Source organism: Cornus florida, unplaced genomic scaffold (genome assembly GCF_030987335.1).
Source record: "Cornus florida cultivar Cherokee Brave unplaced genomic scaffold, ASM3098733v1 CherokeeBrave_3.0.0_Hap2_Chr01, whole genome shotgun sequence".
Lineage (NCBI taxonomy): Eukaryota > Viridiplantae > Streptophyta > Magnoliopsida > Cornales > Cornaceae > Cornus > Cornus florida.
The window spans coordinates 85,637,977-85,658,609 of record NW_026775571.1 but is presented as its reverse complement, the minus strand read 5'-3'; the positions used below and the strand labels follow the sequence as shown (position 1 = coordinate 85,658,609).

The following is a 20,633-nucleotide window of genomic DNA, read 5'->3' as shown; positions in this document are numbered from 1 at the left end:
ATGGATACTCTTACTTCAAGAGTTTGACATCGAGATTCGGGACAAAAAGGGGACTGATAATGTTGTCGCTGACCATCTCTCTCGCTTACTCATTGAAAAGTCTACTGAATTCGCTGCCGTCCGTGATTCCTTTCCGGATGAGCAACTCTTCCAGACTTCCCATTCAACACTTCCATGGTTTGCGGACATTGTCAACTACCTTGCGGTTAGCAAAATTCCAACTCATTGGTCCAAACAAGAGAAGGACCGGTTCTCTTCCCAAGTTAAGTATTTCTTTTGGGAAGATCCGGAACTATTCAAGTATTACCCGGACCAAATCATCTGGCGACGCATTCCGGAAATGAAAACCACAAGCATCCTCAACTTCTGTCATGCTCTTGCTTGTGGAGGCCATTTTAGTGCCAAAAAGACCGCTCTCAAAGTTCTTCAAAGTGGCTTTTACTGGCCCTCCTTGTTTCGTGATGCATACACTTTCTGTAAGTCATGTGAAAGATGCCAAAGACTAGGATCCATGTCCTGACGAGACATGATGCCTCTCACTCCTATCTTGATAATTGAAATCTTTGATGTGTGGGGAATCGACTTCATGGGACCATTTCCATCTTCTCATGGCTATGAGTACATACTAGTAGCGGTGGATTATGTTTCCAAATGGGTAGAAGCCACAGCTACCAGAACTAGCGATCATCATGTCGTGCTTGAGTTTCATTCAGTCTAACATCTTTAGTCGTTTTGGTACACCCTGAGCAATCATTAGTAACGGTGGATCCCATTTCCGCAATCGTTATCTTAAATCCGTCCTATCCAAGTATTCTGTCCTTTATAAGGTTGCCACACCTTACCACCCTCAAACGAGTGGTCAAGTGGAAGTATCTAATCGGGAGATTAAGAGCATCTTGGAAAAAATGGTTCGTCCGGACCGCAAAGATTGGTCGCTAAGGCTAAACGATGCACTTTGGGCTTACCGGACAGCTTATAAGACTCCCATAGGAATGTCGCCGTACCGGCTTGTCTTTGGAAAAGCTTGTCATCTTCCGGTCGAGTTAGAGCACCGCACTTATTGGGCCATAAAAGGCTTAACTTTGATCTCAAACAAGCCGGCTCTACTCATGCTTTACAATTAAATGAACTTGAGGAAATGCGCAATGATGCTTATGAAAGTGCAAAAATATATAAGGCAAAGGCTAAGGAATTTCATGATAAGCACATTGTCAACAAGTTTTTTGCTCCGAGCCAAAAGGTTTGGCTTTTCAATTCCCGCTTGAAACTCTTCCCCGGTAAACTCCGGTCAAGATGGGACGGTCCTTACCTTGTCAATACCGTTTTTCCTCATGGAGCAATCGAACTCCAAGATCCTACAAATGGATTGCTCTTTAAGGTTAATGGCCAACGGCTAAAGCCTTGCATTGACGGCATAGACCCTATCCGCAAAGTCGAGAAAATTCTATTAACCGACATCATCTATGAGGATTAAGGGGCTATGCGGATCCTGGTTCGTCTAGCTATCGACATTAAATTTAGCATTCTTGCGGAGCAATTCTTTCCATTTCCGAGCTTCCGCCTTCTTTATGTCCAATGCCAAGCAATTCCTAAAAATTTGTTTAATTTGTCAAAGAATATTCTCAATTCTGGAATTGTGCCATTGGAGATTAAGTCGGCCGTCATTTTGATGTTCGTTTCTTCAATCTCGCTCTAAGCGATTCCAAAGACCTCCACTGCACTCTATTGCATGATGAAAGCCCAAGTGGTTTGGCCAACACTGTTTAATCCTTCCAAGTGCTGCACAAGACAGCATTTGCAGAGCCTCGGCGGTCCCTCCGCGGGCGCCCGCCGAGGTCCCGCCAAACCAGGCAGTGAGTTGAGCTTCCGCGGGGGCTCTGCGGTCCCTCCGCGGGCGCCCGCCGCCCGTCACCCTCACTAGAAATGGGCTTTTAAGCCCATTTCTTCTTACTTTCTTTCCTTATATCCCTCTCACTTCTTTCCATACCTCTCCTCACTCCCCTAAACCCTTCCTCCCACATCAACCTCATCCAAAGCACTATCCAATCTCCAACCCTCCTCTTCCTCATTGTCCATCATCCTTCTCTCCATCATCAAGCCTTCCAAGGTTTTCTTTCTCCACATTGGGTATGTTATTTTTCTACTTGCTTATTTCCTTAGTTTTTGAGATTAAGGGAGGTTGGGATTGATGTGACGAAGGTTGCTTGATTATTGTGATCTTGTATAGTTGATTCTAGGTACATAATTTTGGGCATTATCACTAGCTAACACCATTTTTGCTCTTGTCCCCTTTTTGATGCACGCCAGGTGTTCGACAAAAGTCCTCAACCAGTTTTTCTTGCTCAAATGGCTTCTTCAGTGCCGTCTAAGTGTGCTCGATCATCTGCAGGTCCTTCTAATGTGCCTCCACCCCCAAATTGGGCGGAATGGCCAATTGATCCCGAAGCCAAGTTTAATGTCAATGACGGCTTTCAGCATAACAATGAGACGGCATGGTCCGTCCGTGAATTGAGAGCTCGGGGCCTCCAATCTCTTTTCAAGCCCCGTGCTCGTTCCTACTACCCTCGTGTGGTCCGCCTCTTCTACGCCAACATGTCCTATTCATGCGCGGTGCCGAACAAACTCAAAACAACCATTGATGGCTATGAATATGAGTTCACCCTCGATGACTTTGCTTTAGCCATGGACTGTCCGATATCTTCACCAACGGATGAAGCGGGTCTTCCTCTTTATGTGGAAGGTCCTGATCAGCTCACCTTGGTTGACATTGTGCCAAAAATTTGTCATAATAAGTTCACCAGCACTCGGACCACGAGCACTAACAAGTCTTTTCTGCCATGTCGGTTGTGGTTTCTTGACTCGATCCTGAACAAGAATGTCCTTCCCGTCCCTGGCCACTTCAAGAGAAAAGGGGATTTTCTAAGAACCCTTTATGACGCTGAAAAGGGGTATTGGTTCTGTGTCCCACAGCTTGTTTGGGACTAAATGCTGAAAGTTTATAATGAGCTTATCATAGCTCGTTCACGCACTACCACCTCTTGGGTTTTCCCCTTTCCTTACATAATCACAAGGTTGCTAAAAAATGCCGGCTTTATAGCGCCCCGTGGCGAGGAGAAAAAGAAAACCATGTTCAATTTTAACCTCGGGGTCTGGAAGTCCAGCAGGGCCCAGCTTCAGACGTCCCGCCATGCCCGCATTGGGGGTGACTTAGATTGGGGTGTCCAGGTTCCCCCTCTAGCTTCCGATTCTCCCATTCATGATACACCTTCGGCTCCAGCTGCACCTTTTGCTCAGCCGCCGGATGTCATGACTCGTGCCGATTACTTAGCACTGACTGCTCGTTTCGTCGCTATAGATACCCATTTTGGCACCATTGATGCTCGTCTTGGCTCTCTAGAGGCCACCGCTAGGGCATCACATGACATGTTGCAGATTCTTCTTGACCGCACTACCGGTGCACCTGGTGGTTCCTCCTTCACTCCGATGGAGGATTGATCTTATGTTCTTAGTTCTATTTCTTTTGCTTTTCAGTAGTACTCCTTTTGCATTGCTTTTGGGCCGCGTTTGGCATTTCTGTTTAATTTCTTTTTGAACTTCCCACTGCATCTCTTTTGCTATCTTGCATAGACTTTTAGTTTGAAATAAATTGCAGTAATCTTTAGGTTGCTACTAATCTTTCAATGTAGCCCATTTTTGTCTTGTATAGATTCTTTTGACAGGTTCTTGACTCCAAGTTTAGGGGAATGCTTTTGGAATTCTCGAGGTGGCCAATATTTGTTTGCACAGTCCCTAGCTTCCACTCAACTTGGGTACTATTATTCCTTTCCCCCTTATTTGTTTCTGTGCTTATCACTTGTCTTCTCACATTGAGGACAATGTGACAATTAAGTTTGGGGGTGCAAATGCATGTTTTGTCTGTATATATTAGTTGATGCATATCATATTAGTCATTCTTGTGATGCTTTGCTCAATTTAGATGCTTTTAGGCAATCAATCTCTTTTGGAAGCAATGAAATCACAGTCAGAATTTTGTGAAATTTGATCATGAGTTTAATACCCTGTGTATAGAAGCCGAGATAGTTGTTGAAATTAAAGAAAAAGTTTTTGAAATAAGCATCTAGTTTTGTTTCAGTTGGTATAAATACTTCAATTGCAAATTCATTGGATTTCATACTCTATTTTGCTTCGCTTTGCACATTTGCACGCCGGAAACTTATTTGTGAGGCATGCATCAATTTTTAATATTCATGAATGAAGATCAAATTACTCTTAAGTACTTTCTGATCAAATTACCCTTAAAATTATAATATAAGCACCCTCACTCACTGCCTCCTCTCTCTCTAGAAGTACAAACTATTGTAAATCACTCTCTTTCTATGAGTTTGTGTTCTCGCTATGTTTTTTTTTTTTTGGCTTTGGCTGGGACGTAAGATTGCAAACCCATCAAACACATAGAGGGACTATAATTAAATTTTAAACTAGATGCAACAACCATATATCTCAGGGAGAGTAGTCGAAGCCCTTATCACCACCTATTTGATATATTGAATCAAACAATCAAACACATAGAGGGACGTAAGATTGCAAACCCATCAAACGCATAGAGCCCTTATCACAACCCTGGAGCAACCGAGCTCCTCGCCTATTTAGGTCAAAACCCACACAACCATTCATGCTCAACCGCATACTCCTATACATGTATACATATATATATAATAACAGTATCCCATACCATGATACAATCATGTCCCATCATTTAAATTTTATTTTATTTTATTTTTAATTTTTTTTAACCCCCGTCTTTCATTTTTTTTAAAAAAAATACTTGCATAACCATGCCTAATAACCATCACAATACCATACGAGATATGTCTACACCTATCGTGCTCACTACTTGCCACATTATCATTTAAAATAAAACTGCACACACACCGTGCCTACTACTTGTCGTTAGCACCTAAATCACACTTGTCATCATATCATAATTAATATGTTTTTAATTACTTATACATTTCATTGTCATGGCCATATAACACACATTTTAGCAATTAAACATTTAAACATGTGAACACTTAGCAAATAAGCATGCCTTCTAAAACCGTAAACACATAAGCAATTAAACAAGTAAACATGCTTCTCAGGTAACAAATACTTTAACACATAAGCACATAAACAATGCAATCCACTTTCCACACAACCCTAGGTAGGCCTCTATTCATCGTCCTACTACTGGTTTTCGAACCATCGCTCTGATACCAAATTTGTAACGACCCGAATCCGAGGGTCCGAATCTCTAACCTGGTCCTTATCCGAACCCGAGGTCAACTAAGAGCACTACTATCCTTTCTTATGTCGATACATAATAATAATATAATAATAATAATGGGATCATAGCTATAAAATGTGTCAAAACAGTCCACTAACCCGTCAAAACCTGTGGAGGAGCGTCGTCCGCCACTTCCCTTCCATATCCTGAAAAATGTTAATAATAAAATAGGGTGAGCCAACTGCTCAGTAGGAAGTGTCTAAGACACACCTCTTATGACCCCGTGAATCCACGTATAGAATAGACTTCAAGAGAACAGGATTATAATATACCAAGGATACAATCCATAACCACAACGTCAAATATAACCACAATTGTCATCAAAGTCACAAGTATAACATGTATGATAGTGAAGTGCAATGCCATGCCCATGTCGCTCCCCTTATCCAAAACATCTCCGTTTTAACTTCCAAACCGTTAGTATAATCCAACCCAAGGCACCTCCAAGGCGTCACGAAAGGAGAATTGGCTAACTATTCACTACCACAAGGCACCTCCAAGGCGTCGCATCCGGCCTAGTTAACTCAACCACACTCCCTTCTAGACGACACTAATACCACGAACCACTAGGCGCCTCCTAGACGTCCGATTTTCGCAAACACATTTCAAAAAAAAAAAACTTTTCCCTAAAACAATTTCATTTATTTTTAAAACATTTTTTTCTTTCCCAATGAAATGCATGTACAATTCATGCATTTTATGCCATAACCATACCAAATTTCATACAACATATCAATGTCCCTAATATAAAAATTCATGTATCAAACTTTAAACGTACTTACATGATTAATGGTAATAATTAATATAACACTTATTCTTAGAGCTCACATCACAAGCATGCTATTTTAGGCAAATAATTCACATAACAATTTCCACTAATCATGTAATCTCATATAATTTCATTTAAGTAGGTAATTCAACTCATAATATCACACAAAACAAAATCATTATGCTTCACAAAACAAACTTTAAAGACTATAAATCAAATTTACAATTGTTACAAGCTATAATGAAATTTAGAGGGGCTAATTCACCAAAGACCAAAGAAGATGAGGCTTAGACACCTCTACCTCATAATAAAGAGCAAGAAACCCAAAGCTAACACAAAATCAGCCCAATCCCGAAATCCAAAGGGTGTCCAAACAAAGATCGGTCCAGATCAAAACGTACCCTTCGTCGAGCTTGTCAACTTTGCCTTTAATGACAAAGTTGAAATCTATGTGAAAATTGATGATATCGAAGCTTGAAAAGTGAAGATCTAGTGAAAGAATGAGAGTTTAGAGAGAGAACATGGGTTCGGCAGAATGAGAGGAGAAAACAAATGCTTATGTGTGTATATGTGATTCATATAAAAGGTGTGGTCAACCGTGGGTCCCGCATGATTAATAAAAATTTAACTTTTACATTTAACACCTACACACACACACACACTAATCAGGGTCATTACAAGTTCCCTGAAATTAGGCACTAGTTTAACTTAGTTTACAAACATAAGTTTCAGAAAATTGTCAATCAAATGGATTTTCAAACTACTTTCTATCTATTTTTACCCACATATATGAAATCAGTTATGTTTAGCAGGCACCAAGGAAGACTGATAAAGATGGTTGTTTCAAAGGTATGGGGAGAGCTGAAAAGGAACTCATTGGTTGTAAATAATGAATGCTTAGTTGGAATTGATGATCATCTTGAAGAAATGATGAGATTGTTGAGTGTTAATATTAGTGATGTAAGGATTGTGGAAATCCATGGCATGGGAGGAATTGGCAAGACCACTATTGCCAAGGTCATCTACAACCAACTCTCCCAACAGAATTTTGAAATCTGTTGCTTCCTTGTAGATGTTAGAGAAGCAGCACAACAACCCAATGGTCTTGTTAATTTGCAAAATCAACTTATATCTACCATCTTAAAATGGAGATGTGCTGACATTAGTACTATGGATGAAGGAATTAATGTAATCGAAGATCGATTTTCTGGGAAGAAAGTTCTTGTTGTCATTGATGATGTCGATCAAAGAATTCAACTTCATGCACATGTGGGAAAGTGTGATTGGTTTGGTTCAAGAAGTAGGATAATTGTCACAACTAGAAACAAAGAGATTTTAAATATCCCTGAGGTAGATTGGACTTATGAACCGAAGGAATTGGATTCTAATCAATCTCTTCAACTTTTCAGCATGCATGCTTTTAGAAAGGACCATACCCCAGAAGACTAAGATACTCTCTCTAGAGATGTTGCATCCACAACCGGAAGGTTGCCTTTGGCTCTTGAGATTATTGGTTCTTTTTTATCTGGCAAGAGAAAAGCAGTGTGGAATGAGACATTGAAGAAGTTGAAGAGAATACAAGATGGACAAGTCCAGAAGAAGCTGAGAATAAGTTTGATAAGCGCCGAATATTGAATATTCAAGCGCCCTAAATTGCATTAATTAAGTCCATTGTTAGATTATTTAAGTAGATTATCTTCATTTGTGTGTATGTATATATTTTTAGGTCCATTTGCCAAAAAAGGAGCAAAATCAAGGCTTTGTGGAGTTTTGAACATCAAAGGTCACAAGGCTGAAATTCTGGCAGCAGTGGAACCTGACTTTTGTCACCATTTTTGACCTAGAAAACTCAAGAACTGGACTTCCATCATAACAGGACATATATATAGCTCTGAATTATCTTTCCAAATCTTCAAACGGTTTGTCATTCGGAGTTCATAGCAGAGAGTTATGATCTTTTTATCAGAGGTGCTCAGAACTGCCTGGTAGAAATGAATTTCTACCTTGCTCTTCAATTTCGACTAACCAGACTTGAGAATTGGATCTCCACCAAAACATGAAGTTTTTAGAGATCTGAATTAGCTTTCTAAATATTCAAACAGTTCATCATTTGGAGTTCAGAACGCAAATTTATGACTATTTTACCAAAGTAGATCCGGGCAGAGCAAACCAAGCATAGGGCATTCTGCCCAATTTTTGAGTGCTCGAGGCCCTATCTCGAGCACTCGAAATTAGGGCAGAATTCTACATGACTCAGCCCACTTGTGCTCATATTTTAACCACTTTGGATGCCCTCTTTTATGAGTTGGTTGGGAATGTTTCTTGGAGGAGAGAGAGGGATTTTTGGGTGGATAAGATATCTAGATAAAGAAGGGAAGCCACACATTTCATGAGATCCACATTTTACAAGATAGAGGAGAGAGAAGAGAGCAAAGAAGAGGGGTTCTTGAAGCTTCAACAAGGGAGCTCGAAAATGAAGGGGAAAGCCTTGCTTCTTCCTTCATCTAGGGCCACCATAGGTAACTAAACCTCTTCCTAGGGAGTTGATGTAACCTTTGTCAAGTAACTATGTATTAATTATGTTTATATTTTGGAAACTTTGCATTTATGTAACAAGTTGTTCAATCTAGAGATACACTTAGATGTATTTGTGTTTCATTCCATATTTAATCTTGTAGAGACTCTTTTCTTGTCTTAGAAATTGTTTCTTCATGATTATGCTACTTACATTTTTATAGTGAGAATGAAGATGAGATTATACAATGGTTTTAATGGCATGTTGTTTAAGAAATTTGATAGTCCATGGCTTAAGGAAACCTTTGATGGATTATGACTTAGTTCTTGACTTCATGTGCACTTACCACACAAATTGAGGACTTTGGTTGTTCATAGCTTAGGAAGGATACTTCATTCTATACCCTAGTTTAGATAGATGACTTATGCCAACCTTGGATGGATTATACTTAATTCTTGAATGTGTGAACTTCTTGAAGATATTGTAGTTGTCTTGCATTTCTACATATCATGGTTGCATATATACTTTGTTCCCCAAGTTAATTGCAATTAGGCATGTTTATATGGCTTGTGGTGAAGTCAATTCCCTAGCCGTTCCCATACTCTCCTTTAATTTCCTTTCATTTACTATTTTATGCACTTTAATTCTAATTCTAGTAACAAACCAAACAAACCCTCCTTATTACACCTTATCACTCTAAAACGATTCTAGACTCTTAGGTTGCCATAGACTAGCGCAGTCCCAGTGGTTCAACTTACCCAACCAATAACCCTATTTTACAATGATTTGTGCTATTGCGAAGGTTGATGTATAATTGACCAAATGATCAATTTTTGGCGCCGTTGCCGGGGACTTGCATATGGTTTAGCCACCAAAGTTCTAGGGTTAATTTTAGTTTGATTGTGAATATTGTGTCTTGTGAATATTCCTTGTGTGTTTTGATCATCTTCGTGTTGTAAGATTCTAGGGACTCGAAGCTCGCCGTGGGAATGCTAGCAAATTGTAAGTCTAGAGGACCCCAGGTAAGTCTCGTGGCTTCTAGTTTCGAATTGTGAATATCGTGCATGTGTTAAGCTTAGAAGTAGATAAATTGCAAGCCCTTGTTGAGGCTAATCTTTATTGTGTATTTTCAATTCCAAGCATCGGTCCTTGTCGTGGCCAATTTAATTTTTGTCTTGATAATTGAGGAGAAATGGAATATCATATGTGAAGGCTATGGTGATAAAGTGTTGTGTTGATTGCTTTGTGTGTTGTTGAAGTACTCCTAGATGGAGAATAATTATCTCCCAACTCAATTCTACATACCACACGAGTTTTGTGCATTTTGCTCTAGTCATACACATCATACAAGAGAATGTCTTCCAACGAGACAATTCTCGGACTTTTATCTAGAGCAACCAAATGAAAATTTCTTTGAACCGGTTAATGATCCATAATCCAATGGTTATGACTCGGGTTGGGGAGATCACCAAAACTTCTTGTGCCATGATATGGAAAATTCAGCCCCACAATCTCATGGGCAACATTTTCAAGCCAATTTTCAGCCCCATGATCATTATTTCCAGCCCTCATTTCATACACCCTCTCAATTTGAAGAAGTGATTGCCAATAACAACAAAGAAATGATAGAGTCCATGATGGACTCCAACAATCAACTATTGGCTTCCCTTGCTAGCATGCAATCCACACTAGAGTCTATCAATCAAGTGGTACCATACCACCAGTCCCAAGTTAATGCAATGATAGATGACCAAATATCTCAAATTCAACAAAGGATTAATGCTAAAAATCATGAAGAGGAGGAAGCATTTTCATTTGAATTTATGGCCAATCCAAAAGAAAATTCTATGAATGATGAGATTACTCCTAGTAACTTTCATCATGAGAATGATCAAATGGTTACCACGTGTGAAAATGAAGAAATTGTGGTTGAAGATCAAATTGTTGCCACACAAAAAATAGAAGAATTTGTGGTTAAAAATGAGAAAAATAATGATGATGAGATTGCGTCCTTTAAAACTCCAGAACAACCCCTAAATAATCCTTTGCTTAATGCACCTCCTTCAATGGAGGATCCTCTAAAAGCTTGTTTGGCTCATTTCAATTGTGAGGATTTTGATGTTGACAATTCCATTTGGGAGGTAAATTCTTTGCTTAATATTCATCTACCAATTTATTCTCTTCCTTGGGCAACATCAAATGTATCTCTCTCTTGGGAGCTTGCACCTCCTCTCATTCCTTCTCCTGAGTTATCTCAAGCTATTGAGCCCGAACCGCCGGATAAGTGTGAGGAGGATGTTGAAAGTCTGAAGGATAACTTGTTGAGCATTCCCGTGCTCAATATGACCCTTCATAAGTCGTTGCTTGGTGCACCCTCACCTAATCCATCTTCCTATAATCCAAAACAGCCCCATAATCCAAAGTTCTTCATTGAGGATGAAAAGTGGATTGAGGTCTTTCCGTTACCTCTTTTCCACTTTTGTCTTCAAGCTCTTCCTCCTCCACTTTTAAAAGAATTATCCTATTCGGGAAAATATGACTCTCTAGAGAGACATGGTATAGGGTAAGGAGGACTAACCTGATCTCAGTGTGTCTAGCTATCGACGTTAAATTTAGCACTCATGGGAAGCAATTCTTCCAATTTCCATGCTTCCCTTGTCTTTAATTGCTCGTGCCTTGAAATTTTCTGGGAAACGGTTTAGAAAAGCCAAAAGTTCGATTTTTCTGGTAAGCTCTTCAATTGTGTTCCACAATTTTAGCATGGCTTCTTAGACCTTCTTAATTCTAATTTTCATTCCCGAAAATTTTCATCGCTTCCTAGCAATTTTATCGGATCTTGGGAATGCTTCTCATGTGCATATCTTCTCATTTTTAATGCATTGTTGAAAATTTCCCCTAATCTCATCCATGCATTGAAGAGATGTTCCAAAGCTTGAAAATTTTCTCAAAATCATCCATGCATTGTGTGAGGTTGCAAAAGTTTGGAAATCTTCTTGAAATCATCCATGCATTCATTAGAGAAAAATTGCACAGTTTGAAAAAAAAAAAAATCTAAATTTTCCATGCATTGTAATGAAGTGTAGAGTTTGACAATTTTCCCTCTTTGCATTAGAATGGATTGAAATTGCAAAGTTTGAGAATTTCCCATGCATTAGAAATTAGTTGAAAAGTTTTCAAAATTTTTCTAAAAATCATCCATGCATTGGAATGAGGTTGAAAAGTTTGAAAATTTCTCCAGAAATTCCATTCATGCATTGGAATGAGGTTGACTAGTTTAAAATTTTTTCCATGTGTTAGATGGATTAATATGCAAAGTTTCATAATTTTCCATGCATTGGATTGGAAAGCTGTTGCCACCTTCACAGATTTTCCCATGCCAAGTTTCACTTTCTATCCATGCATGCAAGGTGAAAATAATCCATCCATGCATTGATTTGGAAGCATGTTGCAAGGTTTTATCAATTCTTCATCTCTCAGTTGATCATGTATACATTCACAATACATAAGAATGAAGCACCTAATGGAATGACATGCAAGGTTCATCTCTCAACCTCACTGCATAATGTTACAATGCATGCAAAAAAAAAAAAAAAAAAAAATATTTCATCTCTCAACCTCAATGCTCACTGCCGAGTGCTCGAAGGCTTTAACCACAATTTCTGAACCTACTGCCTTCATTTCGAGCCCTCTAGCTACCATTTGGATTGCTCCAAACTTCTTCACCATCATTCCGAGGCTGCTGCTTATATTTCGAGCACTCTAATTCCATTTTAGAGTGCTCGAAATGTGAACCAATCTCATCCTAAGCTACTATCCTCATCTCGAGTACTCGAATTCCCATTTCGAGTGCTCGAGCCTCCAACCAAAAATTTCAGCATGCTCGAAACTTCCACAACACAATTCTGAGACTTCTGTTTGTTTTTGGAGCACTCGAAGCCATATTTCGAGTGCTCGAAATCCCAAACCAACCTCAACACCATGCACCTTATACACCAACCTTCCCTTATCTCTCACAAATCACCCCCATCAGCCCATCAACCACCTTCCCTCCACCCACACCCTTCAACCTCCACAGCCATGCACAGCATCACACCAACCAACCTCATACCCCCTTCCTCTCGGCACCTATCCTATGCATTCCACAACCACCATGCAACCATCTCTCTCTCTCTCTCAACCCAAACAATCACCATGCTAACCATCAACCGAACCCACCTTCCCTCCACCCACACCCTTCAACCTCCACAGCCATGCACAGCATCACACCAACCAACCTCACACCCCCTTCCTCTCGGCATCCAACCATGCAATCACCTACCATCACACACATCTCCCAACCCATGCAAACCTCTCCTCTCAGCAACCCCTCACCCAAGCAAACCTCACACACCATGCACCAAACATCACCCTCTCGGCATCTTGCCTGAACCATCCAAACCCAACAAAACCAAACCAACCTCACAACCAACCTCATCACTCGGCCACTCCATAACCAACCATCCCTCACAACCCAAGCCACACCACCCAGCAACTTCACCACCCCACCCAACTTTCTCGGCCTCTCTCTCATCAACCCACAAACCCACAACCGTCCAACCTCACAAACCACCAACCACTCTCGGCTTCCCAACACCCATCAACCACAAACCACCCAACCCTCACCTTCAACCAACTTTCTCTCTCTCTCAACCCAAGCTACCCATGCAACCAACCATACCTGCCCCTTTGGAGTGCTCGACCATCCCCTGCATCCATCCCTCACTCTCTGCCGGTTTCTCGAGCACTCGAAGAAGGCATTTCGAGTGCTCGAGCATGCTCGACACCCAACCCAGACCTCACCTTCTCTCTCTCGGCAACTACACCCACCACCACCCCTCACCTCCATCAACCCACCCCAACCCTCACCTTCTCACTCTCGGCATTCCCACTCTACCTCCCTCATTTCCCTCAACCCCAACCTTCCAACATCATCACTCTATCACCCCAACACCCACTCAACCTCATGCATGCCCACCTCTCGGTTTCCACCAAACAACCTAACTATTTCTCTCTCAGCACCTTCCTCACCACCCAACCATCTATACCATGCACCAAACCAACCCCACCCCAACTCACGTCACCAAACCATGCCACCCTTTCAAGCATGCAGCATCAACCACAAACATACCACTACACACCACAACTTAGCTCCCGGCATCTCTCCACCTCACAACCGAAAACAAACCACCCAACTCTCATCAACCCACAAACCCACCACCATTCACCCCTCAACCACCTTTAACCTCCCAAACCTCCACCAATCAGCCACCATGCAACCACCTTTCTCCCTCACTCTCGGCAACTTAAACCAAACCAACTCACCTTCTCTCCACCTCTCCACCATGCAACCACCTCTCACCCTCATCTCAACCAACCTACTCCAACACCCACCCCACCTCTCGGCAACCCCTCCACCCAACCACCCTCATCTCACCCCACCTTGCATGCAAGCATGCACCACCCCCCCCACCTTTGGCATGTAAGTTCAAAAAAAAAAAAAAAAAAAAAACATAATACTATATATATATAATAATAATAATATTATAAAATAAATAAATAAATAAAATAATAACAATAATAACTATACTAAATAAAAAAAATGATAATAAAAATAAATAAAAAAAAGAATTTGTATAGATTTCTATCTTTCATTAACATTCATGTTTGTATTATTATTTATGTTTTGATTTTTCTTACGAGACCTATGCTTTCACCTATGTACATTAGTTCTGTTTTGACAGGTCTTCCTGTCCAAATTTGGGGGACGCTCTTGCGCATTCACATAGATGGACATCTTTTGTCTTCGTCACTCCACTTGGTATTATTGTTCCTTTTACCTTCTATGCTCTTTATTTCTGTATCTTTGTCTTCACACATTAAGGACAATGTGCCATTCAAGTTTGGGGGTATAGTGTATGGTATTGTATATTGTAAAGGGTTTGCATTTGCTATTTTGTTCAAATAGATTTGTATAAAACTGAAAATTTAAAAAAAAATGGAAGCAATGATTTTGGAATTTTGGAATTTGTTGGAGATTAAAGCATGTGTTGAATACTTTGTGTATAGAGGTAAATGATAGTTTTGAATTGAGAAAAATCTGAAATGAACATATGGATTCAAAAAGGTTTGTATAAATTCTTCAATTAGATTATCTTCAAGTATCACTCTCTTCCATCACATATGCACACCGGAAACTTAATTGTGAGGCATGCAACCCGATGTACCTTGACCATGACTTAGTTGATTTGAATTGATGACCCTAATGAATGGATATCTTTGGCATGAACTAAAAAAAAAAAAAAAAAAAAAAAAAAAAAAAAAAAAAATGGTTGAATAATGATAATGACTAGTTTAAGTTCGTAACCTTGCTGACTCGAGTTATTAAGTCCTAGGAGTATCTTTACACTTAGCACCCTAAAGCCATCTGGTTTGGGAATTGCTGGCCTAACACTTGCTACATGGGTAAGTTAGAAAGCTTAAAGGACTTAGGCATTGCACAGTCATTCACGAAATAAAAATAAATAAATATGGTTCGTTGGAGTTCGTAGCCTTGCTGACTCGAGTTATTAAGCCCTAGGAGTGTCTTTACACTTAGCACCCTAAAGCCATCTAGTTTGGGAGTTGCTGGCCTAACACTTGCTACATAGGTTGGTTAGAAAGCTTAAAGAATTTCAGCATTGCACAACCATTCTGTATTTCACTTCTGAGTTACAATAAATTGTCAGCTTTGTTCTGTAATAAATTCATGCCTTAGGGACTTCATTTAAAAGGGAAGTCAATGATTTGAAAACTTGTGCCTTGGAATTGGAAAAGAAAGTAAAAGCCGCATGTTGAGAATCCAATTCACTTTCACTGAAGCTAGAGTTGATTTCCATTCAAGAGATGATAATTGAGTTATTTATATAGAGTTTGTTGTTGATGCATGTATGTGGAAATGTATTTAGCCAATTTTTGTATCAATGCTTCATATATGTAAGGTAGTCTTCCTACTGACCCCATCTCCAGTTCTTATTGTTTCAAGTTGTATTTGAGCTATGTATTTACTTCATTTTACCATGGATAATATTTTTGTAGTAGCATTCCCATGGTTGTTATTCCATTGAGTTTTCCATTTTGGTTTTGCTAAGGGACTAGCAAAATGTAAGTTTGGGGATGTGATAAGCGCCGAATATTGTATATTCAAGCGCCCTAAATTGCATTAGTTAAGTCCATCGTTTGATTATTTAAGTAGATTATCTTCATTTGTGTGTATGTATATATTTTCAGGTCCATTTGCCAAAAAAGGAGCAAAATTAAGGCTTTGTAGAGTTTTGAACATCAAAGGTCACAAGACTGAAATTCTGGCAGCAGTGGAACCTGAATTTTGTCACCATTTTTGACCTAGTAAAATAAAGAACTGGACCTCCATCATAACATGACATATTTAGAGCTCTAAATCATCTTTCGAAATCTTCAAACGGTTCCTCATTCGGAGTTCAGAGCAGAGAGTTATGATCTTTTTATCAGAGGTGCTCAGAACTGCCTGGCAGCAATGAATTTCTGCCTTGCTCTTCAATTTCGACCAACCAAACTTGAGAATTGGATCTCCACCCAAACATAAAGTTTTTAGAGATCTGAATTAGCTTTCTAAATCTTCAAACGGTTCATCATTCAGAGTTCGGAACGCAAAGTTATGGCTGTTTTACCAAAGTAGGTCCAGGCGGAACAAACCAAACATAGGGCATTCTGCCCAATTTTTGAGTGCTCGAGGCCCTATCTCGAGCACTCGAAATTAGGGCAGAATTCTACACAACTCAGCCCACTTGTGCTCAGATTTTAACCACTTTGGATGCCCTCTTTTATGAGTTGGTTGTGAATGTTTCTTGGAGGAGAGAGAGGGGTTTTTGGGTGGATAAGATATCTAGATAAAGAAGGGAAGCCACACATTTCATGAGATCCGCATTTTACAAGATAGAGGAGAGAGAAGAGAGCAAAGAAGAGGGGTTCTTGAAGCTTCAACAAGGGAGCTCGAAAATGGAGGGGAAAGCCTTGCTTCTTCCTTCATCTAGGGCCACCATGGGTAACTAAACCTCTTCCTAGGGAGTTAATGTAACCTTTGTCAAGTAACTATGTATTAATTGTGTTTATATTTGGGAAACTTTGCATTTATATAACAAGTTGTTCAATCTAGAGATACACTTTGATGTATTTGTGTTTCATTCCATATTTAATCTTGTAGAGACTCTTTTCTTGTCTTAGAAATTGTTTCTTCATGATTATGCTACTTACATCTTTATAGTGAGAATGAAGATGAGATTATACAATGGTTTTAATGGCATGTTATTTAAGAAATTTGATAGTCCATGGCTTAGGGAAACCTTTGATGGATTATGACTTAGTTCTTGACTTCATGTGCACTTACCACACAAATTGAGGACTTTGATTGTTCATAGCTTAGGAAGGATACTTCATTCTATACCCTAGTTTAGATAGATGACTTATGCCAACCTTGGATGGATTATACTTAATTCTTGAATGTGTGAACTTCTTGAAGATATTGTAGTTGTCTTGCATTTCTACATATCATGGTTGCATATATACTTTGTTCCCCAAGTTAATTGCAATTAGGCATGTTTATATGGCTTGTGGTGAAGTCAATTCCCTAGCCGTTCCCATACTCTCCTTTAATTTCCTTTCATTTACTATTTTATGCACTTTAATTCTAATTCTAGTAACAAACCAAACAAACCCTCCTTATTACACCTTATCACTCTAAAACGATTCTAGACTCTTAGGTTGCCATAGACTAGCGCAGTCCCAGTGGTTCGACTTACCCGACCAATAGCCATATTTTACAATGATTCGTGCTATTGCGAAGGTTGATGTATAATTGACCAACTGATCAAAGTTACGATGCATTAGAATATGAACAAAAATAGATATTTCTCGATATTGCATGTCTTTCCATTGGACTGGATAAAAGAATTGCTTTCCATTTGTGGGATGCCTGCGAATTTTATTCAGAAAATGGAATTGAAGTTCTTCTTCTCATGTCCCTGGTGAAAACTGGGGACAACAATGAGCTAAGGATGCACGATCAGCTTAGAGACATTGACAGGGATATTGTCTATCAAGAAAATTTCAAGGAGCCAGGGGAGCGTAATAGGGTGTGGTTGCATGATGAAGCCTTCGACATATTGGAGACTCATACAGTAAGATCCAACTTCTTCATGAATGGATGTCCTTAATTAAGCATTAATTTTCTTGTCACATTACTAACTCAATTATGTATGAACTACTTTAAAGTTGAAATAATAACTGGAATTTCCTCAGAGAGAATGTAAATCATGATTAATACTAGTTTTTGTGTCCACCATAGTTGTAGCCTTTGTATATTTTTTACTTATCTAAAGATTCTCTTTTGGCAAGGAACAAGAAAGGTTGAAGCTATTTGTGTTAACTTTCAAGCAGAGTCATAGGCAAAGTTAAGATGGCTTACAAATGAAGAATTTGTAGACCTATCTAATCTAAGGTTCCTTCAAATGGACTATGCAAACCTGGATGGAGATTTTAAGGGTCTTCTTTCAAAGTTAAGATGGCTTTGCTGGAATGGATGCCCTCAAATTGTTAGACCAACCAATTTTCATCTAAAGAATCTGGTCATTCTTGATTTATCATGGAGCAAGGTCACAGAAGCCTGGGAGGGTTGGAATTATATCAAGGTTTGATCAATTTCTGTGCTTTTCTTTCGTGTGTCTCATCACAAAATTCTTTGTAATTGATTCTAAGCAATTCTCTTTTTCCTTATTTTGCAGAGTGCAAGAAAGTTGAAAGTTCTAAATCTCACGAGTTGCAAGTACATGGTTAGAACTCCTGACTTCTCGGCATATGCAACTTTAGAAAGGTTGATTCTTAAAGGTTGTGAGAATTTGGTTCATATTGACCCATCAATTAGGTATCTCAAGAGTCTAGTTTTCTTAAATGTGAATTATTGTTTTCTAGTCCAAAATCTGCCTCTGGAATTTGATTCTATTGGTAAAGGTGCTATGAAGAAGCTTAAAACTCTTAGTGCCAATCATTGTGGGTCACTAACTCAAATTTCCAACTCAATCGGTCAGCTCGAATCTCTGTTGGACCTATCATTTGATGATAACTCATGTATCACTGAACTACCAAACTCAATTGGTTTGCTAGTGAAATTGCAACGCTTGTCACTAAGGAACTGAAATTTAAAACAACTTCCAGACTCCATTGGGAAATTAGAATCATTAATTGAGCTGCGGTTCTCGTGGGCAAAATTTACAGAATTGCCTGATACCATTGGCGACCTAAAATGTTTGAGAATTCTTGACATTAGTGGTTCTTCGATAGTGAAATTACCTAGTGCCATCGGAATGTTACTGAAACTTGAAGAGTTAGATGCCTCGAATTGTTCCAATTTGGGTGTAATTCCCAGTAACATTGAGAAACGGTCCTCTCTGAGAATCCTAAGACTAGATTGGACAGATATCCGTAGTCTTCCAACAAGCATTTGTGGGCTTCCTCACCTCCAAACCCTTGAATTACAGGGTTGCAAAAAGCTTCAGTTTCTGCCAGAGCTTCCCTCTAGTCTAGTGAGTTTACGAGTCACTTGCAAGCCAATGGAGACATTTCTAAACCTTCCTAGCCTGATAAACCTAAAGGTGTTGCTCCTTTTTTACTGGCCTAAGCTGTTGAAAATTCCTAAAGATATTGTGAAGTTAGCCAAACTGGAGACCTTGACCTTAGACGATATTAACATTAGCAGCCTGCCAATGGAGCTTGGTGCCCTTTCTCGGCTTAAGGAACTCACTATTATAGATTGTGAACAAATTCAATGCCTTCCAACTCTTCCCTCAAGTCTAATCATACTACATCTTAGACATTGCTCGTCAATGAACAGGTTGCCAGATCTGTCAAATTTGAAAAACTTGTCAGAACTAAAGATTTGGCGGTGTTTAGAGTTAATAGACATTCAAGGCCTTGGAAGATTAGAACTCCTAATAGATTTGGATTTATATGGACGCGAATCACTAGAAACATTACCAGATCTTTCCAACTTAAAGAAGTTGAGGAAAATAGATACTTCGGAATGCAAGAATCTGAATGAAATTAGGGGCCTTGACAGATTGGAGTCCTTGGAATATTTGAATATGAGTGAGTGCAAATCCTTGGAAAGATTGCCTGATCTATCAAGGTTAGAAATGCTGAAAGAACTAAAACTCTCCCAATGCCAGAAGCTACGTGAAATTGAGGGTCTTGAGGCTTTGAAATCCTTGAACAGGGTGTACTTGACGTGGTGCACAGCCTTGGAGAGGATACCTGATCTGTCAAGCCTAACAGATTTAGATGTATTGGATCTTGGTGGGTGTGAGAAACTTGGTGAGATTTCTGGATGCAATTCCTTATTTAGATTCTATCGTTGAGAGAAAAATTGCAGGATATCAGATTTTTAGTGTTTAACATGCAACCTGATGGCATGGAAATTATCTATTTTCTGGTAATCCATGTTGTCTTTCTATGGTGGTTTTTTTCCTTAACTGATTATTAATTGCGATTTCTTTCCCTGTTCCTTTTTTCAGGCTATTGATGGAATATCCATGCATGCCAGTTATCATTGCAGAACTATATGGTTGTTTTGGAATCATACGAAGGTTTCATCAATTTCTCTGCTTTTGTTTTGCGTGTCTTGATTCTAAGCAATTCTCTTTTTCTTTATTTTGCAATTTGCAAGAAAGTTGAAACATGGTGGAAGAATTAAATCTCTCCCAATGCCAGAAGCTACATGAGAATGAGGGTCTTGAGGCTTTGAAATCCTTGAAGTTGCTGGACTTGTCATTGTGCACGGCCTTGTAGAGGATACCTGATCTGTAGAGTCTAACAGGTTTTTGAGGTATTGCACCTTCGTAAATATGAGAAACTAAGTGAGATTTGAGGACTTGAAGACATTTTGAATATCAGAGAAGTTTAGCTATGGTAAATATCTA

General features: G+C 39.4%; 2 protein-coding genes across 2 annotated transcripts; both read left to right on the top strand.

Annotated features, from left to right (window-relative positions):
* Nucleotides 1-6,929: 6,929 nt before the first annotated feature.
* LOC132276685 (disease resistance protein Roq1-like) lies at nt 6,930-18,854 on the top strand. Its single transcript, XM_059778245.1, has 4 exons — nt 6,930-7,445; nt 7,629-7,707; nt 17,653-17,840; nt 18,444-18,854. Exons 1-4 carry the CDS (start codon nt 6,930-6,932, stop codon nt 18,852-18,854), a joined length of 1,194 nt encoding a protein of 397 aa, XP_059634228.1.
* Nucleotides 18,463-20,605, top strand: LOC132304949 (disease resistance protein RPS6-like). Its single transcript, XM_059802670.1, has one exon. It carries the CDS (start codon nt 19,023-19,025, stop codon nt 20,070-20,072), a length of 1,050 nt encoding a protein of 349 aa, XP_059658653.1. The 5' UTR covers nt 18,463-19,022; the 3' UTR covers nt 20,073-20,605.
* Nucleotides 20,606-20,633: the final 28 nt, after the last annotated feature.

Coding starts and splice junctions, on each gene's coding strand:
- LOC132304949 (XM_059802670.1), top strand. CDS start 19,023: ATGTTACTGAAACTTGAAGAGTTAGATGCCTCGAATTGTTCCAATTTG.
- LOC132276685 (XM_059778245.1), top strand. CDS start 6,930: ATGGTTGTTTCAAAGGTATGGGGAGAGCTGAAAAGGAACTCATTGGTT. Junction 7,446..7,628: donor AGATTTTAAATATCCCTGAG/GTAGATTGGACT, acceptor TTATCTGGCAAG/AGAAAAGCAGTGTGGAATGA. Junction 17,841..18,443: donor ACATATTGGAGACTCATACA/GTAAGATCCAAC, acceptor CTTATTTTGCAG/AGTGCAAGAAAGTTGAAAGT.